The following is a 21,703-nucleotide window of genomic DNA, read 5'->3' as shown; positions in this document are numbered from 1 at the left end:
TGCAGCCTAATAAGGTGCAGGCCGGTCATGGACCGGGCTCACAACTTTGGTTTCAACTATTTTTCCCAAGGGCCATTGCCAACCATTGTGTTTTTTGGATCCAAATTTTTTGGGTCAGATCAGGTTTAAATTTCTCAGGTGGCTGGTTTATTTTGGTTCATAGGGTTGGGTACCAGTTGGCCCTTTGTGAGAGTACTGAATGTATACCAGTTGCAGAAGGTTTTTTTACTATTATTACTATTACCAACATCAAGAAAAGAGCAGAAACAACGCTTTTAACGATTGATACCAATTTGATTTAAGAAATTCCTTATAGTGTCAGGTGTCATCAATCTTCAATGCAAGCCAATCCTCATAGGATTATTTATTACCATCAACTCTACTTACCATTGATCAATATGATAAAACACCAAACACAATTTTTAGGTATTAATTATACGTGAAACCACACGTGGATACTCATGCATCAACCGTACTAAAAATAGACTAATCCAAGCTAGAAAATGAACGATATTTAAAGATTTGAGCAGACTGCTACTTGAATACCTGCTTGTTGTGTCTTCTTCTTCTTTCTTTTTTTTTTTTTTCTTTCTTTCTCTCTTTCTTTCTTTCTTTCTTCTTCTTCTTCTTTTGGTGAAAGCGACAATTTATTTAGCTCTAACGTGAGTACATCATGCCAAGTCAACAAAAGTAAAGAGTACAAAGAATAGAGAATATTTCCTATAGAAATCCAGAGGACCTCCCCAAAATGCCGGACGACGAAAGAAGCAACCCAATCTGCTGCTCGGTTCGCCTTCCGAAAAACATGTGCTACCTGGATATCATCCATCTTCCAAACCAATCTACGAGACTCTTTGATGAGAGGGTGGCCATCACCATACCTATCCAAACTTCGTATCCAGTCAATCACACTTATTGTGTCTTCAAGCCAAGCACAGCACACCTTGCCGTGCCGGAGGCCCCATGCACATCTCCTCCTTATCATCCTTTCGGAGGAATCTCCGGTTCAAGAAGTACTTACACTCGGTGACTTTGCTTACGGTAGACTCAATGGAGCACCTGTGGGTAAGCATCGAGTTGCACCCTCTCACTAGTCCTCTTGGAGGTGGCTGCCTCTCTCCCCTTGGGAAGGGCTCAGCTACCCCATAATAATATTACACGAGCCCCAATATGTACACTAATGGAGGCCCTTTCAAGATCTATATTACTCAGGGGAGATCCTCCTCCCAGCAGCTCTATACCACTCCTGGGCAAGGCACAGATAGGGTGGAGAAAGTACATCAGGAGGACACAATCTATATGGCCTGTTTAAGCCCATGCAATGGAAATTAAAACTTAGGGGAATTTTGGGTCTGGAAGACTGAGCAGGGAGATTGTGCCCATTGTACACCATGCAGATGGTCTTAGGTTTTATGAGTACTGCTACCAGGGGCTTTTTCTTATTTCTAAACGTTTCTTGCAAAAAAGTTATAATATAACAAAACCATCTGAGTTCATTTAACACAAAAAGTTTCTTTGATTCTTTGTCGGGGATGGATTTTTTCCAGGAATCCGATACCATTCCTAGTCTTTATATCAGTCCAAAAACTAATATTGATATTATCGACAATCATGTAAACAAATAAGGACTTTGTTTTTGGGTAACCCATATAAAGGATAATAGAGGCTATTATTTTAAAAAGAAAAATCATTTCTCCAAGAAATTCAGTTTAATATTAGATTGGGCTAATATTAGTATTTGGTAGATAAAATCACCGTCATCAGAATCCCGTCTTTTTTCATAGTCAGCAAGAAGCCAGAAATCTATCCATTTTGTTTACAAGGTGTAAGGGAACAATCTCTTGACTCTAAGAGTAGCAGGACGAAGGAAGAAAGTAAAAGAAACAGAAAAGAATTGGAAACAGAAACTCCCCCTCTCACAAGAAGCATCCATAGGCAGTTGAAGCAGACATATGAACAAGTAACAAACAAGAATTGAGAGCCTTTCTCAAAACATTTCTTGAGAAACCCTTAGTAATAAGCTTCTAAAAAGCTCTAATGCTCGAACCTCTATTGCACAGTTCCATTATCTGTTGCCGCCATTGCACTATCCCCAGGTCCAGGGCTAGAACAACGATGAAACATCACCTCTGCCTTCATTGCCGGCGGTGGGCTTCCACGTCACCACCAGAGGAGCCAGCTTATTCACAGCGTAGCTCATGTCAGGCCTATGAGAAGGCTCACGGGCTGTACAATATCTCGCGAGTTCTGCGACTTCCATTAAGCTTCTGCAAGCTTTCTCGTCGAGCTCGAGATTAGGATCTGGACATGACTTCAGAAACTCATCCTTGTTAAGAATGTTTCTATGAAAGATAGGTACCAAACTGGAGTCGTCATCAGGGCGCCTGTCATCAAGCACTTTCTGTCCAGTAATCAGCTCCATTAGTATCACTCCAAACGCATAAACATCTACTTTGGTCGTCACTCTTCCAGTACCTGTAACATGTAAACCATCATGATATTTATTATTTATGGCAAGTAACTAGCAAATAAACAAAATGATCAAGATGAATAATGATAGGTTATAGTATCACCTAACCACCTAATGGAGCCACAATATACCTATTAGAATAGAATGGTGTCTTAAATCAGATTTGTAGTTTACCTATACCAAAATTAGATCATAGACAAATACCAATCAGAAGATGCTACAGTACAAATGAGTTTAGCAAAATGGTTGCATTCAAAGAACCCAGAACTGCATTCGCTCGCTAGGCAGAGCAACCACACTAACACTTCAATCAAATTCTGGTGTACATGTTGAATTATATAATACATAGATGTGTTTGTTCGGTTATGCCTGCGATTGAGTTGCTAATTGGAAGTAGTTCTGAATTCCATCCTTACCTATCATTTAGGGGCATGAGTCTCGGGCTCCATATATGCATGACTAATTAAACAGTACTCAGGCTTCTGGTACAATGAACACTTTTAAACAATCTCGCCAAATATGCCTATTTGATCACACTATCGTGAAAGGAAACTACTATAGCAGGAACAAGAAACAGAAACTTTTATTGTTTAATCTCTAATTTGCATTCTTGATAAAGAGTAAATAAATGAAGGGAAAAATAAGAAACTTTAGTTAGGATCAGATTCTTCATAGCAAAGGTATAAAGATATGGATAAGCTTTAACAGATCATAAACTACTGATGTAAGGGCAAGGTCATCCCTAAATTTATTTAGATATAGGTACATATCAGCTTAGTAAATAATATCTAGGTGGATTTCATATTTAGGTTTTGTCAGACGAATGGAACCTATCCTGCGCCTTATTCTCTTTTTCTTTCCTTCTTTTCTCACCTACATTGTGCCCATCCAAAGTCCAAATTGAGATCCTTGAATAATGCTTTTTTGCTAGGCTTACACCAAAATGGCAAAACGCCTTCAAATACTCGAAGACACCTTCCTATAAACCATTTTGAAATCCAAGGCCCATGCAACAGCGCACACTAGAGTGCGAGTTATTCTATGAGCTATTCCTAATCATTCAATCCCCCAGAAAACCAACACCATATACACGAGATTCAAGCTCCATGGATTCTTTACACCTTAACAACATTAAAAAGCTCCAATTAAAGTGGTATAAGGGTTTGTTAGACAGGGTTTGCTGGACAAAGTTTTTATGCTGTATTGACGAAGTAAGGTTTAACAATGGTGCATTTCGATATTTTTCTTTTCAAGCAGGTACTAGTAAAATATATTCAAACTGTGTAGTTTACAGTATTGCATAATATACTTCAAAAAAAAAAAAAATGCAAAGCTAATGACACCAATACTTCCACAACCACCAATGTACAGAAAAATTAAAGAAAAATTCATATAGGCATTCTTTTGAAATTTTTAGAATCAACAAATAAAGGACACATTGTAATGCTGTAAGATATATAGGAATTTGTTTAGTATATTAATTGTTTTGCAAGTAACAGCAAGAAAATTCAAAAGCCTTTGACACAGTTATGATGACTATGTTCCTTTAGGTTGAGGACAACATTTTGTTAATAATTTTCCAATGATGCTAACATTTATCAAAATGTCCTTTATAGCATTCAATTACCGTTGCCTTGGGAGATCATTCCATGTTACAACTGAACCTAAGGAATAAAATTTTGGGAATTTTTACACGACAAATATTTGCAGGAAAAATATAACAAACTGAGGAAGAATTTGGTGACCTAAAATAAGCGCAATTTCATGAATAACCATATCATCAAATTCAACGTACCACCCATGAGGACCAAGAAGAAAAATTTTTAAAAAAAAGTTACGAGAGGTAGTGTACTTTTAAATTTACTGTAACATATGTCATCCTGCATTCTTAGACCACAAAGCATTCCAACCATGTCAAAACCTTTCAATAAAATTATGCCAGGCAATTTCCTAGTCGGGAATATAAATAACCGAGTCATGGTTACAGACTTCGTTATACCAAATATAAGCCACCTTTTGGACAAGGTACATAGAAAAAAAGAACTGCAACTCATTTTTGACGTGCCATGTTATGATGAATATCTTTAATTTTTTTAAGTGGGGCAGTAGCTCAAGTCTAGTATGTGTACACTAACAAGAACCCTCATCCAATAAAATGTAGTCTATGAACATCAAGCAGTGTACTGGATTGGAGATATAATGAAATTGTTAAAACATGTCATTAGTGGTTTGAATTTATGTGATTGCATGACTGTTGAAACAAAATCAAGAATATCATTCGAACATGTTCTTAGAACTTTAAACTTGATGATGAAGCAAAAGATAAAATTATACCAACAGGTACAGCCCTATGACAAATTAAGTGCTTTGCAGCATTGCATGTGTCAACGTCAAATGTTCTTTTTGAAATCTTGGCAGCGAGGCTATAAGTTTATAGCATGTAAGAGGATGGGAAGGCTAATCTTATTCTTTTAATCTCTGCAGATTGAAGATGAGTGAAAACTGAAGCAACAATATGATAGCCATCTGTCTACCAAGTTTAGTTCCCAAATCTCCACCCCCTGCCCCTTCCCTCTTTCTTAATGCTAGTTGGAAATCGGTATATTCCAAAACACACAGACAGTCAAACCCACTGTTTAAGAGATCCACCTGAAGTCAAAACAAAGGGGAAAAAATGATGGGAAGGTGATAAGAGAATCACCAAAATATCCATATAAAATGATTAAATCCCACAGCTCAAGATTGGATGCACTTTAGTCTCCAATCAAAGAGGCAACAATTGCTATCAAACTTCAATTATAGTCTCATCAAGTTAAAAATGTTAGAATCTGCTTCCAAAACAATCCCGAAAAGGGTTGGATTTTGCAATAGACCATGAGATGCAGGTTGGGTTGCTATCCTACTTGTAAACCCTTGTATCCACCATGAATGTACCACCATCTACCAAAAACAGCATCACAGCATTTCATTGTAAAAACTGTACCACCCATGTTGAAGTCTTCATGTATCTCAGCTACTGAATCTAAACCTCTCCTATTGATTCTGCACACTCACCATCTCAAATTCGTTATCTATATTTCTCTTTGCATAACAAACCCATACCTCTAAATGTAACCCACTTAGAGTCGGCACAACCATCCTGAACAGAACAGTTCCAGCCATCCCGAGCCATACCAGTGTCTCACCAGTACGGTTCTGGCAATGAAAACAAACCCGTTGCCGAAACCGAAGAAGGAAAGATCTAGCGGGGGAGGGCGGCGGAGTGCCGGGGGAGGGTGGCGGAGTGCCGGCCAGCACTCTACCGATGTCTGCCATCCTCCTCCGGCCCTTCCTCCCCCGCTCGCTCTCTCTTTCTCTTTTCCTTTCTGCACGATCTTTCTCTGTACAAGCCCGGCATGGCCCATACCGAGTCGTCCCGTCAGAGAACCGGTATAGTGCCCGATATCGATTCCTCCAACCTTGCTCACCACCAAGTAGAGAAGTAGTAAAATTTCAAAGTGAAACATGGTACTCTAGATTCTAATGGCTAAACGATCAATCACTAGAGGAACACTAACACCATAAATAAGGTAATCATTGAACAGGGTAATAAAAAGGTAGAAGTTGGACAAGACACTAACAAGTTCCACAAAAAAAAAATGATTGTTGTAGCACATAATTTCTAATTAATATCCAAATTAACAAACATGAGCCCTCCAAAAGGTCCAATCAAGTTTTACATAATACGATAAATCAAACCTCGAGTGTAAACGCACAGAGGTGTGGAAGTTCCAAACTGAACATCATTGAATTCAATAACTCCATAATGGCTTTTGAATCATACTATCAAAGTGGACATCAAAAAGGGGCCAGGAATAAAATGCCAATATTTGTTTCTTTATGAAAAAAGACTAAATTTGGATCAAGCTCATCATGGTCTAATTAATTAAGGCTTATTAATACCGGATCCACTTAATAATACCTATATTTGTTAATCAGGATTAGGGTGACTTTTAATAGTAACCTACTATAGTGGCCCCCCAAATAGAGTGGTAAAAAGATGAGAAATTACATCATGCAAAGGACGTAACTATACAAAGAAAATTAGATTTACTACTCAAAATTTTGGAACAAACAGAGTGGTAAAAATATGAGAAATTACATCATGCAAAAGACGTAACTATACAAAGAAGAAAATTAGATTTACTACTCAAAATTTGGGAACTTAAAATAGAAAAAGAAGAGAATTGGTGGATATGATGACACGTAGAAAGCATCAATATTGCTTGGTTACAAGAAAATAAATGTAGATGTAGTAAATCTAAGGATATCAGGAATGGGTATAAACTATTATATGTAGGTAGAGATAATAACAAAAATAAAGTAGGAATAGTAGTGGATAAACAAATGACCAAAAAATTGTATGCATAAATAGGATAAGTAATAGATCAATAACTATCAAATTTGTTTTAAATGCAAAACTTTTAATGTCATTAATGCTTATGCACCACAAGTAGGTTTAGAAAAGAGGATTATGAATAAAATTTGGGAAGAAATGGATAGATAAATGCAAAGTATTCCTAAAAGAGAAATGATGATTATAGGTTGTGATCTAAATGGGCATGTAGAAAAGAACAATATAGAATATGCGAGAATGCATGGGTGTTTGGTTTTGGATATAGCAATTGAATGGAGGATTCTACTAAAGAAATCCTTACTAGAAAAGTCCAATCAAAGTGAAGTTAAGATTATATTTGTGCAACTCATAAAAGCATAGTACAGATGGCTTTGGAAAAAAAATCCAAAATGGTAAGGAATCAAAGCCATATGAAATACCTATTGAGGTTTTGATAATTGCGGAAGATATTGGCTGAAAATGGCTTATGAACATATTTAACAAAATTATAAAAACTAAAAAATATCAAATGATTAGATGGAAAAAAAATCCAAAATGGTAAGGAATCAAAGCCATATGAAATACCTATTGAGGTTTTGATAATTGCGGAAGATATTGGCTGAAAATGGCTTATGAACATATTTAACAAAATTATAAAAACTAAAAAATATCAAATGATTAGATGAGAAGTATTGTATAATGTACAAAATTGTTCTAATTATCAGGCAATTAAACCCTATGCGTCCCTGCTTGCTTTCTTTTCCATTAGAACGAGATGAGAAGAAGGTGTAAGTCTCTGACTGAGTCTTAGGATTCCATGGGTTGGCTAACAGTGTCTGAAATCAGAAAAAGGTAAGAGTGACAATAGGTCCTATAACCTTGAGCTTCAACGACTTTCATACTGAGGCACCGCCTTCTCAGAGGAGGCAGCTGGGGCTATGGGTCTAAACAAAGAGCTACAGACTTATTTGTCATAGTCGCTCTTGCATCACCTAAGAGAACGGGCGTGCCAGAGAACTTGTTGGCAGAAGTCAAGTGGCAAAGATATGATGTATGCACAGGCATGCCACTGGCATCTGATCTGCCAAGAAGATGGTGATTGAAGAAAGAATAGAGAATAACATGGGTCCAAATGCCTTTACCAACTTTTGCTACCGTCACACCATCGTTCGAAGGAGATGGATTTGAATAGAGATAAGAGTGTAGCACTAGACTACAGTAGTATAGATTCTAGGTTACAGTTACTCTTCGGGTAGAAACTACTAGTACATTAAAAACTAAAATGAGATAAAATGCATTGATTTAGATTATCAAAGGGCCCTTACAAAGTACAATTTTCAGTTATTTATACTAACAAGTAATAACTACCCATTTTGATGGTTGCCACCATATCTAGCCTCTACTTTTGAAAATTCTGATAATTGACGCCAGTTTTCTTCCACTATGCACGTCCATTGTCACAGTTGCTCTGTAACAACTAAAGCTGCTCAAATCCCAGACGGCCTGCCTGGCAGGCCATGCTCGGACCATTTGGAACAAGTCTACACTTGACTTTTAAGCCCGATGGGCCGAATCAGGCCTAAAATTTGAGCCTGCTTGTTAAACGAACCAAGCTCGAGCTTACATTGACCTAGACCGAGCCTGACCTAAGCCTAATTTTATATAATATAATATTATATATTATAATATAATATCAAAAATATATTAGATAATATAAAATATAATATGAAATTACCTTTTTGCCCTTTGCCTCCTCTCCAATCCTCCCTCCTCACCCATGACCCCCTCCTCTCCTCGCATCTCCCTCTCCTCTTCCCCTACTCCCCTCTCTGCTTCCTTCCCGCCTCCCCCAACTTCCCTCTTCTCTTCCTCCTCCCCCCGGTCCCACCATGGCCCCCCTCCGACCCTACTCCCCCGCCGACCCCCGCCACTCCTCCCCCCACCTCCCTCTCCCCTTCCTCCTCCCCCGATCCCACCATAGCCCCCCTCCCCCCTTTGACCACTCCCGTCCCGATCCCTCGTCGAACCTCTCCTCCTCCAACTTCGTGTTCCCATCCCCCACCGACCCCCTCCCCTCCTCCTCCCAGCTCCCTCTCCTCTTCCTCCTCCTCCCCCAATCCCACCACATCTCCCCTCCCCCTTCAACCCCTCGATACCCAATTGCCTGCTAAAGCCCTCCTCCTCTGACCTCGAGCCCCCATCCTCCGCCGAACCCCTCCCCTCCCCCTCCTCCTCCCCCCAATCCCACCACATGTCCCCTCCCTCTCTGACCCCTCGCATCGCAATCCCCTGTTGAACCCCTCCTCTAACCCCGAGTTCCCATCCTCTGCCAACCCCCTCCCCTCTGCCGACCCCCTCCCCTCTCCTCCTCCTCCAACCCCATGATCCCAACAAAAAAAAAAAAAACAGCAGCAGTAGGTAGGCCAAGAACCCGGCCCGAAAGCCCAAGCCAGATAATAGCGGGCTCAGGTCTGAAAAGCAGGCCCGAAGGCAGAGCCAGGTTGAATCCGGTCCCGACTAAATGACATGGTATCTTGGACTGAGCTTGGCCTAAGCCCAGCCCGGCCCATCCATTGAGCAAATCTAGTACCAATTGTCAAGCCAATAATCATATCTTTTCAGCTTTGGCCTATTTAGACATTTTACATTGGTCATCTTTCTTTACATCAATCTACAATACAGTTTTCTATATTTTGGAAATATCTTGGAGACCAATTCAATCACCTTGACCTACTCTTGCCAATTATCCAACTTCAAACACCTTGTATTGTGATTAGTTTATTAGCCTGCTTATCAACATCATGGCCAAATTCTACCTCTTCGGTCTATACCACAATAGGTAAAATCTTTCATGGCCGGATCTTATCCAACCCAGCAAAAGGTCACATGATTTTTATCTATCTTTACATCATCTAACCCTATCCACATGGTGCTTACTCACAGCCTCCAGTTAAATTTATCGAGATGGGATGTAAACAATGCCTCCACATCTCATCAGCCGATGATCACAAGGCCAACAAGATGTCTGTCATCACTCCTCTGTACTTGTTGAGAAGAAATCCGTAGTCATAATCTAAATTCGCTGATCGATTCTTATTGCCCTTTTACCAAAGCATTACTTTTGCTTTCGATGATCTGCTCACGTCTTTTCCGATTCCACTAAATTTTCTGCTTTGGCAACATGTTTTTCTTTGCAGAATACTCCCGCATACTGGAACAGCCCTCATATTATTCAAAGGATCTTCCGTATTCATGGGGATCCGGCATTATCTTCCGCATTAATAGAAATTTATATTTATCTTCTGATAAGGCACACCTTTTTTCTAGAAATAGGCTCTGCACCTTTCTCCTTAGCAGTCAACTTTCTTTCTTCTCCTGATTGCTCGTGCCTCCTCCCGACCTCCTTTAACTTATTATGACGAGTAGGATTGAGCATTGGCCGGAGCAACCTATTTGTTTTGATTTACTGACTTCTGACCAATTTGCCAAATTGGAGTATCATCATAATTAAGGTATCATCACAAATGTGTGCTATTGTCAAATTGGAATCCCGTCACTTAAGAGTTGCTGTTTGGTTCAGGATCTTCAAATCAGCAATTCAACATCTTTTCAACTGGCCTTCGGCTAATCCCATGTCCTCACCTTTTTTAGGCTGGTTTAGGTGGACCCTCTCCCATTTCCGCTTCTATCAACTAGGTCCACACTTAAGCCCTGAGCTCGCAACACTCAATCTACCTCCATTGCAATTGATGACAATGTGCAGTGAGGAGATAACTGGATCATCCTGAAGCTTTGATGAGACAACGGCGAAAGATTTACTAGCTTAGGTTAGGAGTGAAGTGAGCACCTTGAGAGTATTAGTTCATTCAGCCTTGTATTCAAGCTTATGTAACTAATGGAACTATAAAAGCCAAAAGTAATAACTAGCATGGCCTTTTGATTTTGTGTTTTCTTGCATGCCTCTCTCAATGTAAGCTTCCCATTAATGGCTCAGGCATCAGCATTCTTCAACCTTCGGCCTACCCCTTGGCAGGTCAAGTCGATAATCTTCAACATTGGTTATCCAAAACTTCTAACATTCACAATCCATTGGCCAACCCAAAAAAGTTGGATCGAGTTCTTCTAGAAAGGGCTCTTTGGCCAATCAAACACCTATCTTGTATCTTTACTTATCTTTGCATTTACCTTTATACCTTGCTTTATATACCTTGCATTACCTTAGTTTACCCTTAGCTCGTAGTTGTTAGCCGAGATTTGTAGCCCCGGGCTACCTCCTCCTCCGCCTCCATGAAGGCAGTGCCTCGATAGTGAAAGTCTTTGAAGCTTAAGGCCTTGGGACCTATGTTTCCATCCTTATTTTTTTTTCAATTTTAGACACCCGTGGCACGCTCGCGCAACCACATGACTAGGCCAAAGATGCCTGCATCCTTCCTCCCAACGAAAAAGAACACCAACAAAACTCCAAAAGATTTTAAATTTTTAGTTAAAAGGTAAGACATGACATTATGAAGAATAAAAATACAAACTCAGAATTTAAATCATCAAAATTAACTAGTCAGTGAAACTTATGAGGAAACCTACAAGTAGATTTGGAAAAATGTATATGAAGGGAAAGGAACTCAGATAAGACCCTCAGATCCAAAGCATTTTCAGCAGAAATAAGTTGTTGAATGTGATTCAGCATTCAGTGTTTGCTGCAATTTATGAAGCTAACGAGTCTCTAAAAGAGATTCAGATGGTATAAAGGAGATTAATCTTGAAAATGATGCATACAAAGCAATGCTAATATTACCATTAGATAAAAGGACAGATTAGACAAGGAGGAGAGAAGAAAGCCTCACTAGTTATGGTCTGAAGCTCAATAAATTGGAGGTTAAAGGAGAATTTTTTTTAGAGGTTCCTTTTTCAAATCCTAATTATTTGAGAGCACTAGAGTTTACTGAGTCCACAGAGTGACCATAGAACGGTTCTGAGGTCATTTATGTCATTTACATGGATTTTGTAACTTGTAAGTAATTTAAATTTTATCTCTACATCGGAATTAATTTGGCAGATATTATGAATTATTTACATGCTTATTAGTGTATCAGAGCATAGTTGAAGACTCGGCTGTGCAAAGTGGATATCGGATTATCCTGGACAATATATAGCATGAATAGCTTGAAAAGAAAAAATCTGAACTGATAGGTTTGTGGATTGACCAAATTAAATTGATTTACTCATGACCCTTTTAATTTTAATTACCAATGGCCTGCTAACCATTTTTTTGGTCATATAATGAAGGATTGAAGCACAATGTTCCATTCCCACCTCTAGGTTAAACCATCAATTGCTGGCAGTCCGGAGAATAATTTGGTCTTATGGACAAAACTCTAAATAAGGATTAAGAAAGAGAAGAAGAATTCCCAAAGAAGGAGATTTGCTCCAATATTATGTCTCTTTTGATGCCAAGGGAACTAGCTTTGAAAATTTACATTGCAAAAGGAAAGAAATTTTTTTCCTATGATGGAAACAAAAAGAATGAAACTTGCAACCTATTCTTCCACAGCTTTTAGCACTTGTTCATGCTCAATCCAATCACTCAGCTATCTTACTCATTGCCAACCAGATTACTTCCCATGATACAGTCAAAACAGCAATGAGAAAAGAACAAGAATATCTGAAGAAAGGCATATACTGAACTACTCGAATTGAATGGTAGCATGTTTTGACCTTCTCAATTTTGATTTCTCAAACTCTATTTTTTACACAAAATGCACAGTTAATTTACATGCAGCCTTCCATCTATATTCATTCTCATTGTCCTTCATAAAAAATTGTATAATCTTCAGTCTCCACAAACCTAATCTGGTTTGAATTACTCATGCTATTTTCATCTTAGTTAAGTTTTATCTGTTCTCGTCGCCACTTTTGGGCAAAACATAGTCTGCTCTGACATATGTGTATGTATCATCAATTCCGTGTTTGTGTTAAGAAATTTTTAAGTTTCTTTGTTGTCAATGGTTTACATGTAACTCTGCCTTTTCTTAATTCCTTTAAGAAAAATTCATGATTATCTTGTGGACCTCAGAATTGCACCTGTATGTATGTTGTCACATTAGATTCACCCAGGTTTTATTGATTCACCCATCAAATACACTCTTTATCTAACACCCAACAGATGCGATATGGTTAATGAGGAACTTGAATATAACAAAGGAGTACCTCATGCAAATAGATAGGAAGACAATGTCTTTACCAGAATCATTACCTCATATTCTTACTATAAAGGTCAGGTTTATGAATCCCTCCATTTATAACCCCTTTCTCGTAACTCTCGATCGTTCCCTTTTTAGATCATAGCATAGCCTTCTTGTACATTCAATACAAATATGAAGTTCTCCAATAGTTAAAGCCTCCTTGGTCATTGTTGCTTGTACCTAAACCATCATATTTCTGCCCACCACTTTGTCCTTAATTCATGCATATCATATGCTTCATTTAAGAAGTTAGCACCTCATGCTAAAGTGTAATTTTTCCATGGATCCACCTTAGCATTCTCACATCTATTATGCTCATCCTATGTGCTCAAACACTCTTGACAACCAAAAATGTTGAAATTTATTGCCTAAGTTCTAATGTAGATCTTGCCATCTAATAACAAATTGTTGCAAATTCAAACTCAGTATGTGATAATATAGCATTTCAAATAACATGCAACTCTTTCACCAAAAAAAAAAATATCATGCATGTCTATGATGACCTTTCATTTGTGTTGTCTAATGTTTAGAAATACATATGTACAAATGTAAGCTCATATATAGTGTACAAAATAATATCTGCATATCTATGAAATTATCTATGCACTATTCATGTATGTATCATTCATAAAGCTACTTTTATATGTATAAATATTAAATTCAATCTACAGGAAACAATAAAGGACAGTAAACCAGCAGGGTTTTTTTTCTTTCTAGATGAAATCAAACCCAATATAAACAGCACGAAGAAAAAACAGCAACTTTTTGACTCAGGAAGCAAAGACTAAAAGCACTTACTAGCATACTCAGGCGCAAGATATCCAAAGGTTCCTGCCAATCGTGTCATCATAGACTTTTGCTTGTCTATACAATGCTTGACCAATCCAAAATCTGAAACCTTAGCCCTCATATCATTATCTAAGAGTATGTTTGAAGGCTTTAGATCCCTGTGAATGAAACTCTCCTGGGCCAAGCTATGTAGGTATTCTACTCCTCTAGCCATGTCCAGAGCTATTGTGAGCCTCTGCTTCCAAGTAAGAGGAGAACACCTGATTTTATTATAGTCAAACAGGTGCTGCTCCAGTGTTCCTCCTGGCATGTACTCATAGACCAAAAGCCTCTCATTGCCATCATCATAATATCCTAAAAGAGCAACCAAGTGCCGGTGCCTGACCTTACTAAGAACATCTATCTCTGCTTTGAACTCATCATTCCCTTTCGTACCTGTCAAATCAACCCGACTCCTCTTCACGGCAATCAAGGTGCCATTAAGCTCCCCTTTGTAGACCACTCCAAATCCACCCCTGCCCAAAATGTTTTCTTCATTAAAATTATTTGTGGCCCTGCGGAGTGATCGGATTGACATGTGCATGCCTTGAGGATCAACCATATAGGTATTAGCACTCCCGGTGCCACTTTGGCTGTTAAGTACACCCATTTCTGTGCCCATGACTCCTGTCTTAATCGACTCTGGCTCATTTGGAGGGCTTCCTGTAGGAACCCGGCCAAATCTCTGGGCATGCTTTTTTCTGTAAAGAGAATAAAAGAAAGCCAGGAAACAAGCAATAAGAATCAGAACAGCTACAAGTATTCCTGCAATCAGAGCTCCCGACGACTTTGACCCTGTAGGCTGGTCTCCAGCAGATGGAGACTCAGATGGCCCATCTGAAGGAGAAGAAGAAGAGGAGGAACCTCCTCCAGAACCTGAACTACTCCCAAGCAAATGGTTGCCTTTTAGCTTCAGTGTAACATGATTTGGGAAATCTGGTACAATTCCTGAAAGGTTGTTATTGGTAACATCAAGAAGCTGCAAATTAGGCAGCCCCTTCAAACTATCCGGGATCGGGCCACTGAGATTGTTGTTGCTCAGGATCAGCTTTGTCAGTGAGGTGAAATTAGCAATGTCAGGAGAGATGATGCCTTCAAAATGCTGGTTTGCAAAATTAAGGACTATGATGTTGTTTTGGTTATCACAGTTCACACCAAACCAATTACCACCACAGGGGTCATTCCCCATCCAGGAGTTCGCAAGATTCAATGGGTACTCAAAACCTTCAGCGACCGCAAGCAGCATTGTCACCTTCGCATTACAAGACCCGGGGGCCGAGTTACAGAAATTGTTGCCCTTGTCAATGTCGGCATCCACTCGAGCAGCAAACTTCGGGTACGGGCCCTGCAACTGATTATTCGACAATGAAACATTCTTGAGGGTTGGGCAGGAGGTGAGGGATGGCGGCACGAGTCCAGTCAGGGAATTGTCACGGACATTGAAAGAGGCCAATGAGCTGAGCTTGGAAAGATCTGGGATAGGTCCAGTGAAGCTGTTAGATTGCAGCCAAACCAAAGAAAGTTGGGTCATCGACCCTATCACATCAATCGACCCGGAAAACTTCGTAGGAGACTGCTGATTGTTGAGCCAAAGATTTTGAATGCTGGATCCACGAAACAAATCCGGTAGTCCGCCGGTCATATTGTTGTAAGAAATCCTCAAGCTTTGCAAACTCCCAAGCGTACCAAAGAACTCCGGGATCTCGCCATTAATACTGGTATTAGAAGCGGAGAACCTCACAAGGTTGATAGAGTCGGCTAGATCTGCCGGAATAACCCACGGTGCGAGCGGGTTATCGTCTAAAGAAACTGATTGAAGAGCGGAGAGTCCACTGAAGAAGTCATTAGGGATGGAGGAGAAGGCATTGCCGTCGAGGGTGATAATTTCGAGCTCAGAGAGTTTGGCGAGGGAAGGGAGCGGACCTGAGATCTGGTTCTGCTGGAGCTGGAGGTTGGTGAGGGAGGAAAGCTTGGAGATGGAGCTGGAGAGAGTGCCGGCGACGCCCTTCAGAGCAAGGTTGATGGTGGCGATACGGCCAGATCTGCAGTTGACCCCCGCCCACTGGCAGGGATCTGAGTCGGTCGTCCAGGAAGAGGGGAGGTTGGTGAGCTTCTCGGCAATGTCGACCATGGCCACGCGGTCTCCGTCGGAGGCGGCGGAGAGAGTGGGAGAAGGGAAGAGGGAGAAGAAGAAAAGGAGGAGGAGAGGGAGGAGAAGAAGAGGAGAAGAGCATTTTTTCTTCTTCATTGTGGTTTGTGAGTGAGAGAGAGAAAGGGAGAAAGAGAGTGGAGGAGGAAATGGTGAGCCCTTGAGAGGGTTGGCGTAGAAAAAGAGGGAAAAGGCGGCGAGACAAGCGCAGAGATGAGCGCTTCGGCCCCAAGGTTTGCGCTGGCCGAGCCGCGCCTGGAAGGCTTTGCCTATTCTTGGAATTTCGGTTAGGTACGTACATCCCATAATTTATGTTACTTGCTGTTTGGGTTGTCGCTTTTCTTAAGTACCTATAGAAAACAATACATAAAAAGAAGGTCATCATCCATTTTACGAAGAAGATGGATAGCTAGTAGAGTGTTTCATTATTACACTCACTAATAAGTAAACAAAGCTAAAAATAGCTATAATTAGTATTTCCAAGCTAAAATGTGCATGATATTAAATTTAATATAAGTATTAATTATTAAAGTCTAGCCTCTGGATTGATCATCATTTTTGTGCAATTTTAATCCTTGATTTTGATGGATATTTAATGCTAATCCACGATTCTATTTTAAAGGTTGGTAGGTACTGAGTTTGCAGATAATGAGGATAACTCTGTACCAAAACATACCTAACTTGTACGCAAAATGGAAGCTTAATTGTATGTTGGGATTAGATATAAAATATTAACTTTATAATGACTAAACCTTAAACAACAATTAAAGAGAAGATTGAGCATTAAGTTCTCTTAATATATTGATGATAGGTCTTATGCTTAAAATATTGAAAAGGAAACCCTGAATTTTTTTTTCAGACTCTCTATACATGTATGAACAAATAATGGTGAAAACTATGCATTTTTGTTAGCAATATATGACTAAAAGATCTATGGGAGAAATATATACTGAGTCATTAAATGACTTAGACCTCAAAAATACGTAGATAATCCAAAGAGTCCTTAATATATATATATATTACAATATGGTTAATGTTAAAATAATTACATGCTAAAATATTTGTAAAATGTTCATGAGAAAATCTACTAACACTTTAAAATTAGATTCATATTAACAACAATTATAATTAATATGTTTCATTTGTACCGTTAAACCATAAAAGATGAATAAAAGATATTATACTTAATCTATAATTATTTTGGATGCAATCCCCTAAAAAAGAAAGTCACTTATAGGCCACGGTAAGTGACAGCTAGATGGTTTAATTGTTGCACTATTTGATATGTAAACAAAATAAAAGTATAAATAACAAAGCTGTAATTAGTACTTTCAAGCGAAACGTGCAAAATATTAATTTCCATAGTTATTTTATGTCTTTAATGAAGACATCTTGCAGCCTTTGATGGTGTTTAGCTTTTGTGTTTTTAACATAATGGTGACTATGAAATGCAATAGAAGATATAAATCTATCATTGTCACTAGTGGTATCATTAGATCATCTATTACAAAATTATTTAAGCAAATATTCTTTGTTTAATATTAATTTTGAGTCCTTTTTATATACTAAATTTTGAGTTATTTTTCATGAATTTATATTTTAAATTTTTGATTCAAATTGAGATTTCTTGATTCACAAAAATTTCTTGATTCAAAAGAAGAAGTATGTCTTATCTATAGTTGGTGGCTATGAAGGTTCTTTCTAAGGCCACATTAACGACATTTTTTCTTAAATTAATTTTTCTTGTAGTATGTTTCAGCTTCTTTGTATTGGTTTTGTTCGCTCTTTATTCTTCGGATATCATGATTTTTATTATTTATTTTTGTTATATTATTAGTTATTACTATATTTATTATATTATTAGTTATTACTTGTCACTAAATATTTAGATATTTTAAAATGCATTAGATCATCAATGCAATTCATAATTAACCTTCACTATATGTTAGCTTTGAACGGTATGATTTTCACGTTTCTAAACATAAATTCATAAATTAAGAATATGGGATAACTTTAATTGCGGTGATATGAAATTTGTCATTCTACAATGTAAATTGTAAAGAATAACTAAATTATCATTATATTTTTTCAGATTTCCTCTATTTCTCTTTTATCTATAATTTTAGAAAAAATTTGACCCACTGTTAAAACACTAACCTAATAACCGGCAATCAAAATGAGATCTTGTATCTTAGTAGAATGTTACCTTAAAAAAAACTAGTAGACCTTCTTTTTCTTCTCCAACTTCTGTTCTTCAACTCAACGGCTAGAGTCTTCTTTGGCTTTGCATTACTTCACATACTCATGATACTTCCCCGCCGTCAAGTGTGACTTCACTTCCAACCATTCTAATGAAGTCAATGCACTAATGCTGTTGTAGGATCCAACGAGCATTAGGGATCCAATTGTGAATCTATATTGGATATAAAGTGGTTCCAGCTTGTTCTAGATCAGAAGTTGATGTACGTTGTCAACTTGTAAATTTTAAATCATATCACCACTTTGTGCAAACTACATTCCTAGACATAAATAGGAGGTTGTGGTAACCAAAAGGAAGAGATTAGTAGTGTCCTTGTTTTATATTAATAGAAAGTGATCCACAACCTTAAATCAAAAGAAAACAGAAAGGTTAACATAAACAAAAACAGGAGTTTTATATATATATATATATATATATATATATATATATATATATATATATATATATATATATATATATATATATATATATATATATATATATATATATATATAATTAAATTTTATTTTTTTATGTTTTATTTATTATGAGGTTTCGTATAAGTATGTGTTTAGTTCAACATTGGTTATTGGCCATACTGATCTTGAAAACTTATACAAAATTAAAAAATCAAAAAATGCCTTCCAACTAGTTTGTTTGGTTGAAGTCCCAATTTGTGACAAATGGCATCAGAATGAATTCAGTTCACAGCCTAAGTGAATTAGAGGATACTGCGGCATGAGTTCATTGAGGCTGACCACAAATCAATCATAGTGTTTGTGATTTAGAATTCATTAGATTTGGACTTTTAGCCTAGCAAGATGTGAGGATTTAGACGGTGTAGTATGTGAGGATCTGTGCAAATACGTATTTAATCTCAAATCGGCTATTCATCGAAAAGATTTTAGATACTTATATAATATAAAAATAAAAAAAAAATAATTTTTTTTTTGTAATGAGGTTCTGGATTGTGATATTTATCTATTTATTTTCTTAGTTCATTAAGTGCAAAGAATGCCTTGGATTGCCTCACACTTTGTGCGTGCTGACAATGTAGCATTAGCATGAAATTTCTTGATTCGACTTATTCACCGGGGATTACACTGTTCACCTGTTCATGCGTCGTACCCATACAATGATGCCAAGTGGGCATGGGGAATTGATGACGAGTGGGCAGTGTCCCATGCTCCCGTTATGCAGTAATTTCATTCACAAAAAATATCCCAAAACCAAAACTACTAAATAAATAAATAACTCATCTACCTTTCACATGCCACTTTGAGCATCATTATGTGGCATATTTCATATATAATACAAACTCAATGTAAGAAATAATATGACGGCACACCTGGATGATTTTTTTAAGTGATATTTTTGAATAACTATAACATTTTTGCTCATGTATGTTATTTTTGAATATGCTAGGCATATGCAATGTATGCCAGAAAAACATGACTGATTATCACTACCAGAAAACACGCGTATAGTGACGGAGATTTCCGTCACTATACCGTGTTTCCGGTTACTAATATGGAATTTGTGACCGGAGCTCCCGTCACTGACTTGGTTACAAAAACACGCGTCACTAAATTCTCAATGACGGCGGCGATTCCCGTCACTAACCTCTGTGACAGAACCGCCGTCACTAAGCCGTTACAAATTCAAGAATTAAATATTTAAGAAATTATGTATTTTCCGTTACTATCTAGTTGCGGAGTTAGTGACGAAGGTAACTTGGTCACTGATTTTGTCACAGAATGCAGTCACAAGTTTGGTCACTAATCTGTCACAACCTTTAGTGACAGATTTAGTCGTCACAGACATGGTCACACATTTTGTCACTACATTTGTCATTAATCCCGTCACTACATTTTGTCACTACATTTGCAATTTTGGTTATCATATTGCTGACAGATACCCCGTCACGATGATGGTCACTAAGTTCTGGCGCCCATCCTACCCGCGCATTCTGTGACCGGTCTGTCATTAATCAGTCGCTAAGTTAACACCACGGTGACCAAATTTCTGTCGGTCACTAATCCGTCACAAATAGTGACTGATAACGGTCCGTCACGAATTTTCCGTCACTGTACGCACGTTTTCTGGTAGTGTATGATCAAATAAGTGAAGATGTGATCTTTTGTTTAAGATAATCTATCCATTTTAGTTAGGGTATTCGTCAACTCTCCCAAACATTTATATTTTTATTAAAATAAAAATAATTTTTTAAGAAAAAAATAAAAGAAAAGAAAGATATATATGGAGTTGTTCATGCAATGAGAGATGATAGTATTTATAACCAACTATCAATATCCATGGATGAAAGCTCAGAGCAACTAAGTGGCAATGCTTAATCATTTAACTTATTTAACTTAATTCAACTGGCTGTAGGTTGTATTAAGTTAGTTGTTTAATAAAATAGTCAAGTTTGGATTTAAATTCTTGGCTAATTTAATAAATAAATCAGATTCAGATTGACAAATTTTTGATCTATTTTATATCGGATCCAACTCATATCCGATTCAATCCGATCAGATCTGATCTGATTGCCACCTTTATTCACCTATAGATGTATTTGTTCATCGGGCATTTAGTTTCATGTTCACTAGCCAAGAGCTACCAAAATTTTTGACCAATGTTTAATGTCCCAACTTCTCCCGTCTCTCTCATCACATGGGAGTTGGTGCCTCATGCTTTTCATTACTAAGGCTGACCTAGGTCTTCCCCCTTGCATTAATGAAGCCGTGTTTCCAAGACGCATGAAAGAAAGACCAGCACCGTTGCCTTCCATGAAAAAGAACCATGTGAAGGGCAACTTTTCCTTTCATTGCTCAAGCTGTTGTCATAATATTCCTCTCTATCCTTGTCATGGGCGCTCAGGCTCTATCAACCTAAACCCAATGATTGAACCCATATATAGTTTGTCAAAGTTGGGCCATTATATGACCTGCATTATGTTACACCAAAAAATATCAACATAATTTCAACTTATTCAAGTGCATAACTAATCTGAATTTCTATTGTAGGGCTCCTAATGCAAATCCACCCATAATTATATTTTAAATCTAGCTGGATCATAATCATCTCAATGAACTCCATCCAATGTGACTAAACCCACCAACCTGCTTTTCAGATTAATGTGGTCGGGCTTATCGCGGGTTCCAGAACCTGATTCACTTGCCCAGGTGTTCCTCCTTAATCCAAGATTACCAACTTAGGAGCTCACCAATTAGAACTTAGAAGGAAAAATAGCAGCATTAGTTTAAGTAAACAGCCCAAAAACCTGCATTAGTTCATCCAAGTCTGTTAATTAACCAATGCTTAATGTTTATTAATCCTTATTTTTAAACCCTAATTCAAGTTAGACGTAATCAAGAATTGCCGAACCGGGCCGTATCGCTCG

At 38.0% G+C, this 21,703-nt stretch overlaps 1 protein-coding gene across 1 annotated transcript; it reads right to left on the bottom strand.

Moving 5' to 3' along the window:
- Window positions 1-1,757: 1,757 nt before the first annotated feature.
- On the bottom strand, window positions 1,758-16,318 carry LOC103695699 (receptor-like kinase TMK4). The gene is made up of 2 exons (XM_008777091.4): window positions 13,883-16,318; window positions 1,758-2,475 (listed from the first exon to the last, which is right to left on the bottom strand). Exons 1-2 carry the CDS (start codon window positions 16,158-16,160, stop codon window positions 2,105-2,107), a joined length of 2,649 nt encoding a protein of 882 aa, XP_008775313.3. The 5' UTR covers window positions 16,161-16,318; the 3' UTR covers window positions 1,758-2,104.
- Between the last annotated feature and the right edge of the window lie 5,385 nt (window positions 16,319-21,703).

This window comes from Phoenix dactylifera, chromosome 14 (assembly GCF_009389715.1).
Source record: "Phoenix dactylifera cultivar Barhee BC4 chromosome 14, palm_55x_up_171113_PBpolish2nd_filt_p, whole genome shotgun sequence".
In the NCBI taxonomy this organism is placed as follows: domain Eukaryota; kingdom Viridiplantae; phylum Streptophyta; class Magnoliopsida; order Arecales; family Arecaceae; genus Phoenix; species Phoenix dactylifera.
This window is presented reverse-complemented; position numbering and strand designations above follow the sequence as displayed.